We start from the raw sequence: 11,468 nt of genomic DNA, 5'->3' as shown, positions 1-11,468 counted from the left end.
ATCAAAATCGGTGCCAACTTAACTTGGTCTGACCTTCTTTAGCCTTTTGAACGCATTATGTAATAAACACAAACATCACTCAAACGCCAAGCTCCCGGTCGCAAGAAAGCTAATGTAAACCTTACGTGGGAACCTCAGATGCTGTGGGTACGATAAGTAACGACGACTTTAGGTGTTCTTAGCGTTCAAAAGGTAAATCATTGCCAAAGTGGCTAAATATATTATGAGCACACAAATAAACATCCTTATTTTTAGAGTAACAAAGTTGTATGACATATTTGGCCACATTGGCCGTCACTATCTATTTGACAATCACAGTGCAGCTTCCACATATGTCACTTTTATAAAAATACGTATACAAAAATACATCAAAGTATCTGTATACGAATATGCAAATAATACGAATAATCCGTTTCGATTTCTGAGTTTAGTTGAAATATATTTATATACTTACTATTATGATGTCAACGGGCTTGCCAACCCAATTCCTGGTCATTTAATACGTAAGTTATATACGGATAATGCCTGAGAATTTGACCTCCGAAATATTATCGTAGTACCGACAGCAATATAAATAGTCGATACAAACCGTAGTTAATCAGTTGCAACTCGAAGTCGAGCAATACACACCTATCATAATGGCTGCGAAGGTAAAAACTGTCTTGATTTCTATTTGCATTTGTAACAATATGTTTACCTTATGTCTTTTATACATGGTCAATACCGAGCATGTAAATTACAAAAATCAGTTTTGTAATCGTGTATGTTTTTATTTTTCAGTTCGTCGTTGTAGCTCTCTTGGTGGCGGCCGCCCATGGCAGCGCGATCCACGGCGGTAACTACAACAGCTTCTCCTACGGAGTGTCGGACCCCCACACCGGCGACGTGAAGAGTCAGCATGAGACCCGCGTGGGTGACAGCGTGGTCGGCCAGTACTCGCTGCTGGACTCCGATGGCACAAAGCGCACCGTCGACTACGCCGCTGATGCCCACTCCGGATTCAACGCTGTCGTGCGCAAGGACCATCTGCTGCACGCCGCTCCCGTCGCCATCGCCCACGCCGCTCCTCTGGCCGTCGCTGCTCACGGCGCTCCCCTGGCGTATGCCGCCCACGCCGCTCCTCTCGCTCACTCTGCCTATTCTACCCATATCGCCCATGCCGCTCCCCTGGCCCACATCGCCCACGCTGCCCCCATTGCCCACACCGCCTACGCCGCTCCCATCGCCCATGGCGCCATCGGCTACGGTGCCCATGGTCTCGGTCTTGGTTACGCCGGTCATGGACTCGGTCTCGGCCATGGTCTTGGATACGGTCATGGACTCGCCTGGTAAATGTAGAATATGTGGTTAGGTAATGAAGAACGGCTGTGTTGTTAAATAAACGAAAAAAATTAAATTACAAAAAAGTGTATTTTATACCATATGAAAAATTTTACCTAGGTACCCCGTTAACAATCTCAATGATTAACCTAGGTGTTGTTGCTCTACATACATAGAATATTTTATGTTTTGTTTCGGATCAATCTGACTTTTGTTGTGATCCTGATTCCTAGAGCAATAAGAATGCTTTGAGAACTAATAAAAATAAAATTTGAATGCCACTCGAAAATATGATGATGATATGAAATATAATTTTTTAGGGTTCCATACCTAAGAAGTGACAAAAGGAAACCTATTACTAACCTCGGTTGTCTGCGTATGAAAAAATATACGCAGTATGTATTTTTTTTACACAAATGCTTTTTCTACTCTTATTGGCAGTGTGTCAGCCATGTTTACAAAGCAAAAAAGACGACACACGGCCGTGAGTATATTAGACGAACCATTTTGGACGATTTTTGACTCCAACCCAAAACATAATCTTCTTTCCCCTCAATTACAGATTTCACTTCTTATTAACGAAACTGTTAACGAACTTGGCATTCTTTCAGATTTACTTTTTCGGTGGTGGTATTCTAATTACTTAATCACGTGATTGAGGACTTACTGAGTACTTCAGCATAACTACCATGATTTGCCATTTGATATTTTTTACGTTAGCGATTGTGTGATCTCTATCACATTCCCTCTCTATTGCACCAATCCATAAGTGCAAGCGGGATTTACGAGAGTTTACGCACTCGCTAACGTAAACGTCAACTGTCAGCTCGTAATACGGCTACAGTATTTGCGGGTTCTTATTATTCATGTCAGTTTCGTTAAAGTATTTTAGTAAAGGATGTTTAAATACTTACAAGGAAAGATACCCAACTGTCCGGTTTTGATTTGATTTATATTTTTATATGTTATAGAGTAGTCTAAAATAACAGACACGTATTTTTTTTTAGCTGCCCAAACTCAACCTATTGGGAGAAATTGTCCTCCAAAGTCCTAAAAAATTACTAAATCTTCTAACTCCTATAGAAATTGATGCTCAAGCAACTTGCTAGTTAATGGCTGGTTTGAGTATATGTTTGAAAGCAGCAAAAAATAATGAGCACGTGTTTTGTTATATCGGCTAAAACTCATTTTTTCCTAAAAAAATCGACATTCGAAGTTTTATAATATCTTATCGCTAAAGTTACACATAAAGACGGGTGTTTTTTTAGGAAAACTTGAGTTTAAGCAGATATAACAAAACACGTGTACATTATTTTTTCCTGTTCTCAAACATATACTCAAACAAGCCATTAACTAGCAAGTTGCTTGAGCATCACTTTCTATAGGAGTTAGAAGATTTAGTAACTTTTTAGTACTTTGGAGGACAATTTCTCCCAATAGGTTGAGTTTGGGCAGCTAAAAAAAATACGTGGCCATTATTTTAGACTACTCTATAACATATATAAATATAAATTAAATCGGAACCGGACAGTTGGGTACCTTTCCTTGTTAGTTGCATTCGGGAAATACGAACGTGAGCATGAATAATAATTTAAAATTCAAAAAAAAATTCTGCCAGTAAGTAGGCCTCAAACATTTACAGTGACAATGATGGCTGTTGAACAGCCAATACCAAGTATGCATTACATTATAATAATCTTAAGATAAATAATTACTACAATATATTACACCGCGGGTTGTTAAAACCCGATAGATTTTAAAGGTCTTGACCGCATTTAGAGAGTAAAATGTCATACTTACAAAGTTTTTTGGAATCATTTTTTTAGAGATAATGACAATACTTGTGAAAAACAATCTGTAAAAACTTTGTGAAAAACGCCTTTGTCTTTGACTTGGTTTAGACATACCTTATACACATACAGGATATTTAAGTTTTAAAGGAAACTCGTAATTGTAGTCTGTAAAAAAAGACTCTTTACCTATTCGTTGTGTTGTTTTTTTTAGCCAAAATGTAGAAAGTAATAACGGGTCGTGTGCAAACAACGCAAATAAATTGTGTTTTGGCAAAAAAAAACAATCATACGGCCCGCCTGATGGTAAGCAGTCTCCGTAGCCTATGTACGCCTGCAACTCTAGAGGAGTTACATACCCTAACCCCCCCCCCCCCTCCCTCGTTGAGCTCCGGTAACCTTATATATAGTAAACCTCTAAGGTCTATATAATACCTCTGTATATAATATATCTATTATGTAAAAAAAAGAATTGGCCTGTAAATACATGTATGTACATTTTATGATGCGGGAATGGGTCTTTCACAGACACGGGACACGTCTTTCTGAAGTGTATTTTTCTGTATTAGCGATCCAATGATTACTACTTACGTTTTTACAATTATTAAAGAAAGTCTTGACTACTTAATTCGTTCACATTTGAAATAATTGTCAAAAATATAGACTCGGAACATGCTCGGAACCTTTTCTTATTTATTTGCATAAATATGACAGTGATTGATTTGTGATTGAATAGATACAATTGTTGACAAAACAAAAGTGGTCACGAGTATGCGAGTCACATATGAATGTTCCGTATTCGGTTCGAATGAGTTACACCACGGATACGTAAAATTGTACCTAATAATCTAATCTGTTCTCGAAAGTAGATCCAAATGTTTTTTTATTTAAACATAATGAATAATTTAATGTGACATAGTTCATAGATTACTAATAATTATTAACACACTGTAACTAGTCAAACCTGTTTCTTGTCGCTTACGGTTCAAAAGTGCCCATAATGCTCATAAAATTACGACGCACGGTGGCTATAGACAGCCTTTGCACCAGAAACGACTCGACAGCTCCGAACAACTGACAGGCCGATCCCGTCCGGCGGAATGTTAATCAGTTGTTTGGCATCGCAGCAGTCCGCCGTCTCCACCGCAAAAGGGACGAAAATATACCATGAACCCAGGGGAGCATACTTTTGGCGCGTCACTGCCGCCTGAAACTTGGCAGTGCAAGAACATTTACGTACTATGGTTTTATAAATCTAGTACTAAGGAAAAAAAAACTGTGAAGAGATAATTCCAAACTCCCATATAAATTCAATTAACATAATAAGTCTAAAGAAAAATAGGAAAAAGAATGTTAGGAATGAATGTTGATGGACGGAGAGCGGATGGTAGACCCAAAAAACGATGGATGGATTGTGTGAAAGAGGATATGAGAAAGAAAGGAGTGAGTGAGGTGACGAAAGATAGAGGAGAATGGAAGAGAAGAACATGTTGTGTCAACCCCACATAACGTGGGATAAGGGCAGGAGGAAGAAGAAGAATAAGTCTAAAGAGGTATAGGTCCTTTACAAGCTTATATTTAACTTGCAATGTTTATATTTGTAATATCAAATACATTTGTTCAGGTCAAATCTTGCATGCAAAATTAGGTCCATTTCCCGTTATTCGATTGGGTTGAAACTTCAAATATGTTACCATAGCTGATCTTTTGGTGAACCCAGGAGTTGGCGATAGGAACTCTGTGATAAAAACAACGCAACCTATTTACTTATTTTTGGGTTTGTTAGAATAGTTTCGATTAGTGTATAAGTTGCCTGTTGAAAGAAAAGTACAGTCAGCGATAAAAGGTTGTCATTTTTTTTTGTCAAAAAATGTATAGGTACCTATTATATACCTCTTTAAACTCTCTAATGGTCTCTAATATTAAAGTAGCTTTGACTTAACTTACTTTTTCTTAGTAATTTTATACAATTGAAGCTATGCTAATACGACTGATCTGTTTCAATTTCCGAGTTCGCTTTACTCGTAATTCGAATGCAATTATGATGTCAACGACCGACCAAACTCCTGGTCACTTTTAATTCATACAAAGCCTTATAATTCTCAATGGCTACACGAGTGTAGGTACTCTAAACCGGCTTACAATCAGACCAATGTAAACGTGACCCCGAGATCCAAAACAATGCATACTTCGTTGGAGAACGTGCTTACACTGGCTACCATGAGTCGTTAACTTGCCCTTAATCATTACGTGATTGGAATGTTACGCCCGCTTTACTATCACTTGGCAAGGTCTCCGATCCACCTGAGAAACAATATCGACGTAACTATACGGACAACGACAGATCTTGACCTCCGAAATAATATGGTGCAGACAACGATATAAATAGTTGTTACAGACCGAACTTAATCAGTTGCAAGTCGAAGTCGAGCAATACACACCTATCACAATGGCTGCGAAGGTAAATTGCTATGCTATATAAAAATTTACATTTATGCAGAAAATATTCCAGAAAAAATCTACAAAAGACAATCAATAATTTTCTGTAATTAGCGAGATATTTAATGCAAGATATAGGAAATGCTAATCTCAAATACAGCTGGTCTTAAACAAAGACATATGTATAAGTATATACGTCATTATATGGGTTTATAAATAAAAACTAAGCGAACGGACGTGTTTAACAATGAATGTTTCTTTTTGTTTCAGTTCGTCGTTGTAGCTCTCTTGGTGGCGGCTGCTCAGGGCAGCGCTATCCACGGTGGAAATTACAACAGCTTCTCCTATGGAGTGTCGGATCCCCACACCGGCGACGTGAAGAGCCAGCACGAGACCCGCGTGGGCGACAGCGTGGTCGGCCAGTACTCGCTGTTGGACTCCGACGGCACAAAGCGCACCGTCGACTACGCTGCTGATGCCCACTCCGGATTCAACGCTGTCGTGCGCAAGGACCCTCTGCTGCACGCCGCTCCCGTCGCCATCGCCGCACACGCCGCTCCCCTCGCGTACGCTGCCCCGATCGCCCACGCTGCTCCCGTAGCGTACGCCTCCCACGTCGCTCACGCCGCTCCCTTGGCCCATGCCGCGATCGCCGCTCCTCTGGCTCACACCGCGTACGCCGCTCCCCTGGCCCACACCGCCTACGCCGCTCCCATCGCCCATGGCGCCATCGCTTACGGCGCTCATGGAGTCGGTCTCGGTTACGGCCATGGTCTTGGTTACGGACATGGTCTCGGCTACGGTGCGCATTACGGATATTAAACAATAACACAACTCCAAACTGAAAGTAGACTGTGATGATTAGAGAATAAATTTAATACATTTTAAAAACTATTTGCTATTTTTTTTTGTTAAATATTATAATAATATTACATAAGTTATAGATTTACACTCGCAAAACTCCAATTGAAACGAATGTATGTACAGTAACTCTAGTGTAAATTTATTTGATAGCGAAACGTGACGTACGAGTTTGCCTTAAGTGTCATTTTGTATGGGATTTAGAAACAGCGCGCCAAGCGGGACATTTTGGAAACTCAAAATCCCATACAAAATGACACTTAACGCAAACGCGTACGTCACGTTTCGCTATCGAATAAATTTACACTAGGGGTTCAGATCATGTGACTTTTCGTGCACATCTGTCACCCTCATCGCAATATAATTTCACTTTTCGATTGGTATTTGGCGATAAATGCATGGCAGTCATTTAGTTTAAGGTCCCAAAGGGACAAAACTTGTCATTTTTAACCCCAGCTTAATTTATAATTTTTAAGTCAATTAGCCTCCAGACACTATAATATCTATATATTTCACTAACTTATTATGCGAAGTTGGAAATTACATCTAGGCTTTGTTTTGTCTTATAAATAGTTACCTAAGTAACTTGTTTTGATCATTAATATTTGAACGACCTTTTGGTTTTCGAGCGGTTCGAGCCTCATGTTTAACTTTGGTTGGTCTGATAAATGTGATCAATGAAACCTGGACTGACGACCAATTGTACAAATTACAATTAGTGGACTGATCTACGACACTCAGCAATGAACTATGAAACTTCAACTATGGGAAAAAATAAAATATAATAACATTTTGCGAATGTTTTAACGATGACAGACGATGTAGTGCAACCGACACTAATTTAATTTCAATTCAAAAGTGGTATACTTACTTACTTACTGCTGTGGTGCAGCGACCCGAAGTGGATCTTGGCCTCCGACACCAAAGACCACCATGCTTCTCTGTCCAAAACCGTTTCTGTCCCGTCGGCAGCGCCGAGTTCGCTAAGGTCTTTTAGGACTTCGTCTCTCCAGCGGTACCTCTTCCATCCAGACGATCTTCGGCCATTTGGGACTCCAGAGTACGTCCTCCAGACTGCACGATCTTCTCCCATTCGGACTACGTGCCCGAGCCATCGGAGCCACCCACTCGTCGACCCACACGTGGAGAGGATGGAACCTGCAGATTCCGCAGAACTCCGGAGATTGAAGATCTGGTATCTGAGCCGAACATCATTGGGGAAACGAAAGCAGCCAGTCAAAATTTGTATAAAAAGATAAAATTTTTAGATTTAATTATCGCTTCACTTGTAGAACCACCACCTATTGTTATAAGGTTTAGTTTTGTTTGTTCGGTATCGTTACGAAACCATGTGCAAAAATTACCTAAAACGCATCAATTAATTATGGTTCGTGCGTGTCAAAGCGGAACCTTCGGTGGTAACTATTTGTCTTTGACCAATTGAAGGTCAGCTATTAGTAAGGTGTAGTGATTAGGCGCTATGTGTTTTTTGTTTAATAATACACACGGATACTGTTGACATGCTGGTTAAGTATTTAATTGTCTATATACTCGTAGCCCTCGTAGGAATGCCATGGTATTTAAATACGAAGAGAAAAAGGGACAGGAGGGATATTTTGTATAGTCACAGATATTTTATAAAAGGCATATTCATAAATGTAGAAAAGTTTATCTCCCTTTCATTTCATAAGTAGTGCTAGCTTGTGTTCTGTATAGTCATCAATTATTATTCTAAACCACCGATATTGTGTAGATCCCGTTGCTTGATTTTGTTTTTTTTTTTTGGCGCTGGTGGCCTAGCGGTAAGAGCGTGCGACTTGCAATCCGGAGGTCACGTGTTCAAATGTCCAGCTCGTACCAATGAGGTTTTCGGAACTTATGTACGAAATATCGATTGATATTTACCAGTCGCTTTTCGGTGAAGGAAAACATAGTGAGGAAACCCGACTAATCCCAACAAGGCCTAGTTTACCCTCTGCGTTGACAGGTCAGATGGCAGCAGGGATCAGAAACCGGTATTTTTTGTATGGGAACGAAAACGATATTTTTTCGTTCTTTGTTAATTATTTCATTTCTAATTGGACAATCTAATAATACGAAGTCGTTATCTAAAAACAACCGAGTCCTATATTTGGAGTATAAAATAAACCGAAATATATGTTTATTTCAAAGTTTTTCCAAAAAAACCGGTTCCGATCCCTGGATGGCAGTCGCTTTCGTAAAAACTAGTGCCTACGCCACATCTTCGGATTAGTTGTCAAGCGGACCCCAGGCTCCCATGAGCCGTGGTAAAATGCCGGGACAACGCGACGAAGAAGAAGACCGTTGCTTGATTTTATCATAACATTGAATGGTTGCCGAAGGATTATAGGTATGCTAAATTTAAGCTCAATGGGAAACTGCTTAAATACTACAGTCTTATTAGAAAATATTGCCGAATTATGTCACAGATGGCATTCTAAAATATTCTTCTAACTTTTTCTTCCTCTATGTTTATAAAGATAATAGAGTTAAATTATTAAGACAGTCAAATCAACTATCTATAAATGTGTTTATCATGATCTGATTCTACGCAAATTCTATTTATATGCTATAAATATATCCTCCTAAGTTCCGAGTTACTTCAAAAAGGACAAATTCAAATCGAGTTTTAACTATTATGAAATAAAAGAAGGTTCCAAATTCAAAACTGCAAAAATGACACTAGGAGAGGATAAGCATGATTTATTACGATATAAATTCTGGTTATAAATATTTTTCAGTGAATTTTTCAATGACAGTTACAGCTGTTATGCGTTATGGAGCAGAATTAAAAAACCATGTCCGCTAATAAAATTCGATGACTTATACTATAAATGGTGAATCTTTTCAGAAAAACGGCCTCTAGTATAATGTTGTCGACATGTCATGACCCGCCATTTAATTTAATTGTGCTGGATCTAGTGGTGCTCATTACAGAGGGATAAACCTTCGTACGTAATGTAGTCATTATTATTTGTGTCATTTCGGGCAGCCTTTTAGATAGGTACCAGAAATACCACTCAACAGCTGCATGAATTTGGGCATACAATAAATATCGAAGCTGCACTTTAAATTAAAAACGTGCATTTCATGGTTGTTATATAATTACCAACGTTTTAATTTTACACATTGCTTATTGATGTCAGTGGAGGTCGTTTTATTAAAATGGACTTTGTGAATATCACGCACTGTTATTAAGTCATTGAGTACCTGGTTGAGTCATTGAGTACATTGAGATCCGTGGTAAAACTAGCTGCCGATTGCTGCAATTTAGTCAAATGTTACATTAATTATTTTCATTGATTACTTGTGTCTAGTCACACCTTTATTTTGGAGGTCAGCTTTGTTGTCTAATTTTTTTAATTGTTGGTCATTTACAGTTTCGGATTTTCAATACAGTAGGTAATAGTTAATCATTGCATTGAAATTTATCAAATGGTTTACATGTTTCACACTTTGAAAATCGGTCACTTTTAAAAACCTCGTATCTTAGTACTGAAATGATGCTGTGAGACGAGATTTTAGATAGATATTGAATACGGTCATCGATCTGTCATCGATCGAGTATATAATTGTAATACCCATTTAGTGAAAGTAATTTAAAGGGTTGGAAAAAAACAATAAAACTTTTAATTTAATGTCCTGTGTACCAAGACCCCAAATGAAGCCGTGAGACCTAGGTTAAGATGTACTAACACTAGTATTGTAAGTCTGTATATAACTAACAATCTATGGGCAAATTAGCCTGAAATAAAGAAATAAATTAAAAAAAAAAAATTTATTTGACGTAATCACAGCAGTTTCGTGGCCATGGTAAAAACCCATAGCTTATTTGAGTATTATTTATTGTCTAGTATAATTTAGTTTCTAATAGTGGGAGTATCCCAAATGGCCGGCATATCCGAGTCCATGAGCGCCATGGGCGACATGAGCGAGGGGAGCGGCGATGGCACCGTGAGCGTATGCAGTGTGCGCCAGGGGAGCGGCGTACGCGGCGTGGGCAAGAGGAGCACCGTGGGCGACGCTGGTGGAGTACGCGAGAGGGGCAGCGTGGGCGACGTGAGCGAGAGGAGCTGCGTGAGCAGCGTACGCTAGGGGAGCGGCATGGGCCAGAGGAGCGGCGTGGGCGGCGTACGCCAGGGGAGCAGCGTGAGCAGCGACGGCCAGAGGAGCGGCGTGGGCGATGGCGACGGGAGCGGCGTGCAGCAGAGGGTCCTTGCGCACGACAGCGTTGAATCCGGAGTGGGCATCAGCGGCGTAATCGACGGTGCGCTTTGTGCCGTCGGAGTCCAGCAGCGAGTACTGACCGACCACGCTGTCGCCCACGCGGGTCTCGTGCTGGCTCTTCACATCGCCGGTGTGGGGGTCCGACACTCCATAGGAGAAGCTGTTGTAGTTACCGCCATGGATGGCGCTGCCCTGGGCAGCTGCCACCAAAAGAGCTACAACGACGAACTGCAAAAGAAATAAGTTCCATTATTTCACTATTAACTGTTGAGCTATAAATATTTGATGAGTAGAATTTCATTGCTATCTTTGTAACAAAAAAATATTTTAGGTAGGTACTTTTCACTTTATATTTCTATCATTAGCATTTTAATTATTATTATGATAATCTATAACATGATATTCAAAAAAGAATAGATTACGATTAATTTAAAATGAACTAGATGAAGAATTTCATTTGTACGAAGTAATTATTAATAAAACAATATTTAATTTATATTCGATTTTCACTGGTAACTAAATTAAAATAATTTCGGTTCATTGATGGAGACCAAATCTTTAAACGCTTGAATAATTACCTTAGCTGCCATTTCGATAAGTTTATTTGTTGCACAGTGAATTGCGAATGATTAATCCTGGTTTTTGCTCCGCCTTTTTATATCACTCCTGTACAATCACTGACAGCTAATAATAGGAAGTAAAAGACACGTATACGCTCTAGGCCGAAGTAGGGTTTTTTAAGCGTCACTTTTCGTCTACGGTATGCGGAACTCGGCTCGGACCACGCGACCAACCATTTAGTTGTAGGTA

The 11,468-nt window shown here is 39.6% G+C and overlaps 3 protein-coding genes across 3 annotated transcripts; 2 read left to right on the top strand and 1 right to left on the bottom strand.

Moving 5' to 3' along the window:
- Nucleotides 1–605: 605 nt before the first annotated feature.
- Nucleotides 606–1,373, top strand: LOC133518093 (larval/pupal rigid cuticle protein 66-like). Its single transcript, XM_061851670.1, has 2 exons — nt 606–650; nt 781–1,373. Exons 1-2 carry the CDS (start codon nt 639–641, stop codon nt 1,330–1,332), a joined length of 564 nt encoding a protein of 187 aa, XP_061707654.1. The 5' UTR covers nt 606–638; the 3' UTR covers nt 1,333–1,373.
- A 4,039-nt stretch (nt 1,374–5,412) lies between these two features.
- LOC133518091 (cuticle protein 8-like) lies at nt 5,413–6,443 on the top strand. Its single transcript, XM_061851668.1, has 2 exons — nt 5,413–5,571; nt 5,820–6,443. The coding sequence occupies exons 1-2, from the start codon at nt 5,560–5,562 to the stop codon at nt 6,369–6,371; spliced, it is 564 nt and encodes a 187-aa protein (XP_061707652.1). The 5' UTR covers nt 5,413–5,559; the 3' UTR covers nt 6,372–6,443.
- A 3,764-nt stretch (nt 6,444–10,207) lies between these two features.
- On the bottom strand, nt 10,208–11,385 carry LOC133518088 (larval/pupal rigid cuticle protein 66-like). Its single transcript, XM_061851664.1, has 2 exons — nt 11,237–11,385; nt 10,208–10,886 (listed from the first exon to the last, which is right to left on the bottom strand). The coding sequence occupies exons 1-2, from the start codon at nt 11,246–11,248 to the stop codon at nt 10,299–10,301; spliced, it is 600 nt and encodes a 199-aa protein (XP_061707648.1). The 5' UTR covers nt 11,249–11,385; the 3' UTR covers nt 10,208–10,298.
- Nucleotides 11,386–11,468: the final 83 nt, after the last annotated feature.

This window comes from Cydia pomonella, chromosome 5 (assembly GCF_033807575.1).
Source record: "Cydia pomonella isolate Wapato2018A chromosome 5, ilCydPomo1, whole genome shotgun sequence".
Taxonomy (NCBI): domain Eukaryota; kingdom Metazoa; phylum Arthropoda; class Insecta; order Lepidoptera; family Tortricidae; genus Cydia; species Cydia pomonella.
This window is presented reverse-complemented; position numbering and strand designations above follow the sequence as displayed.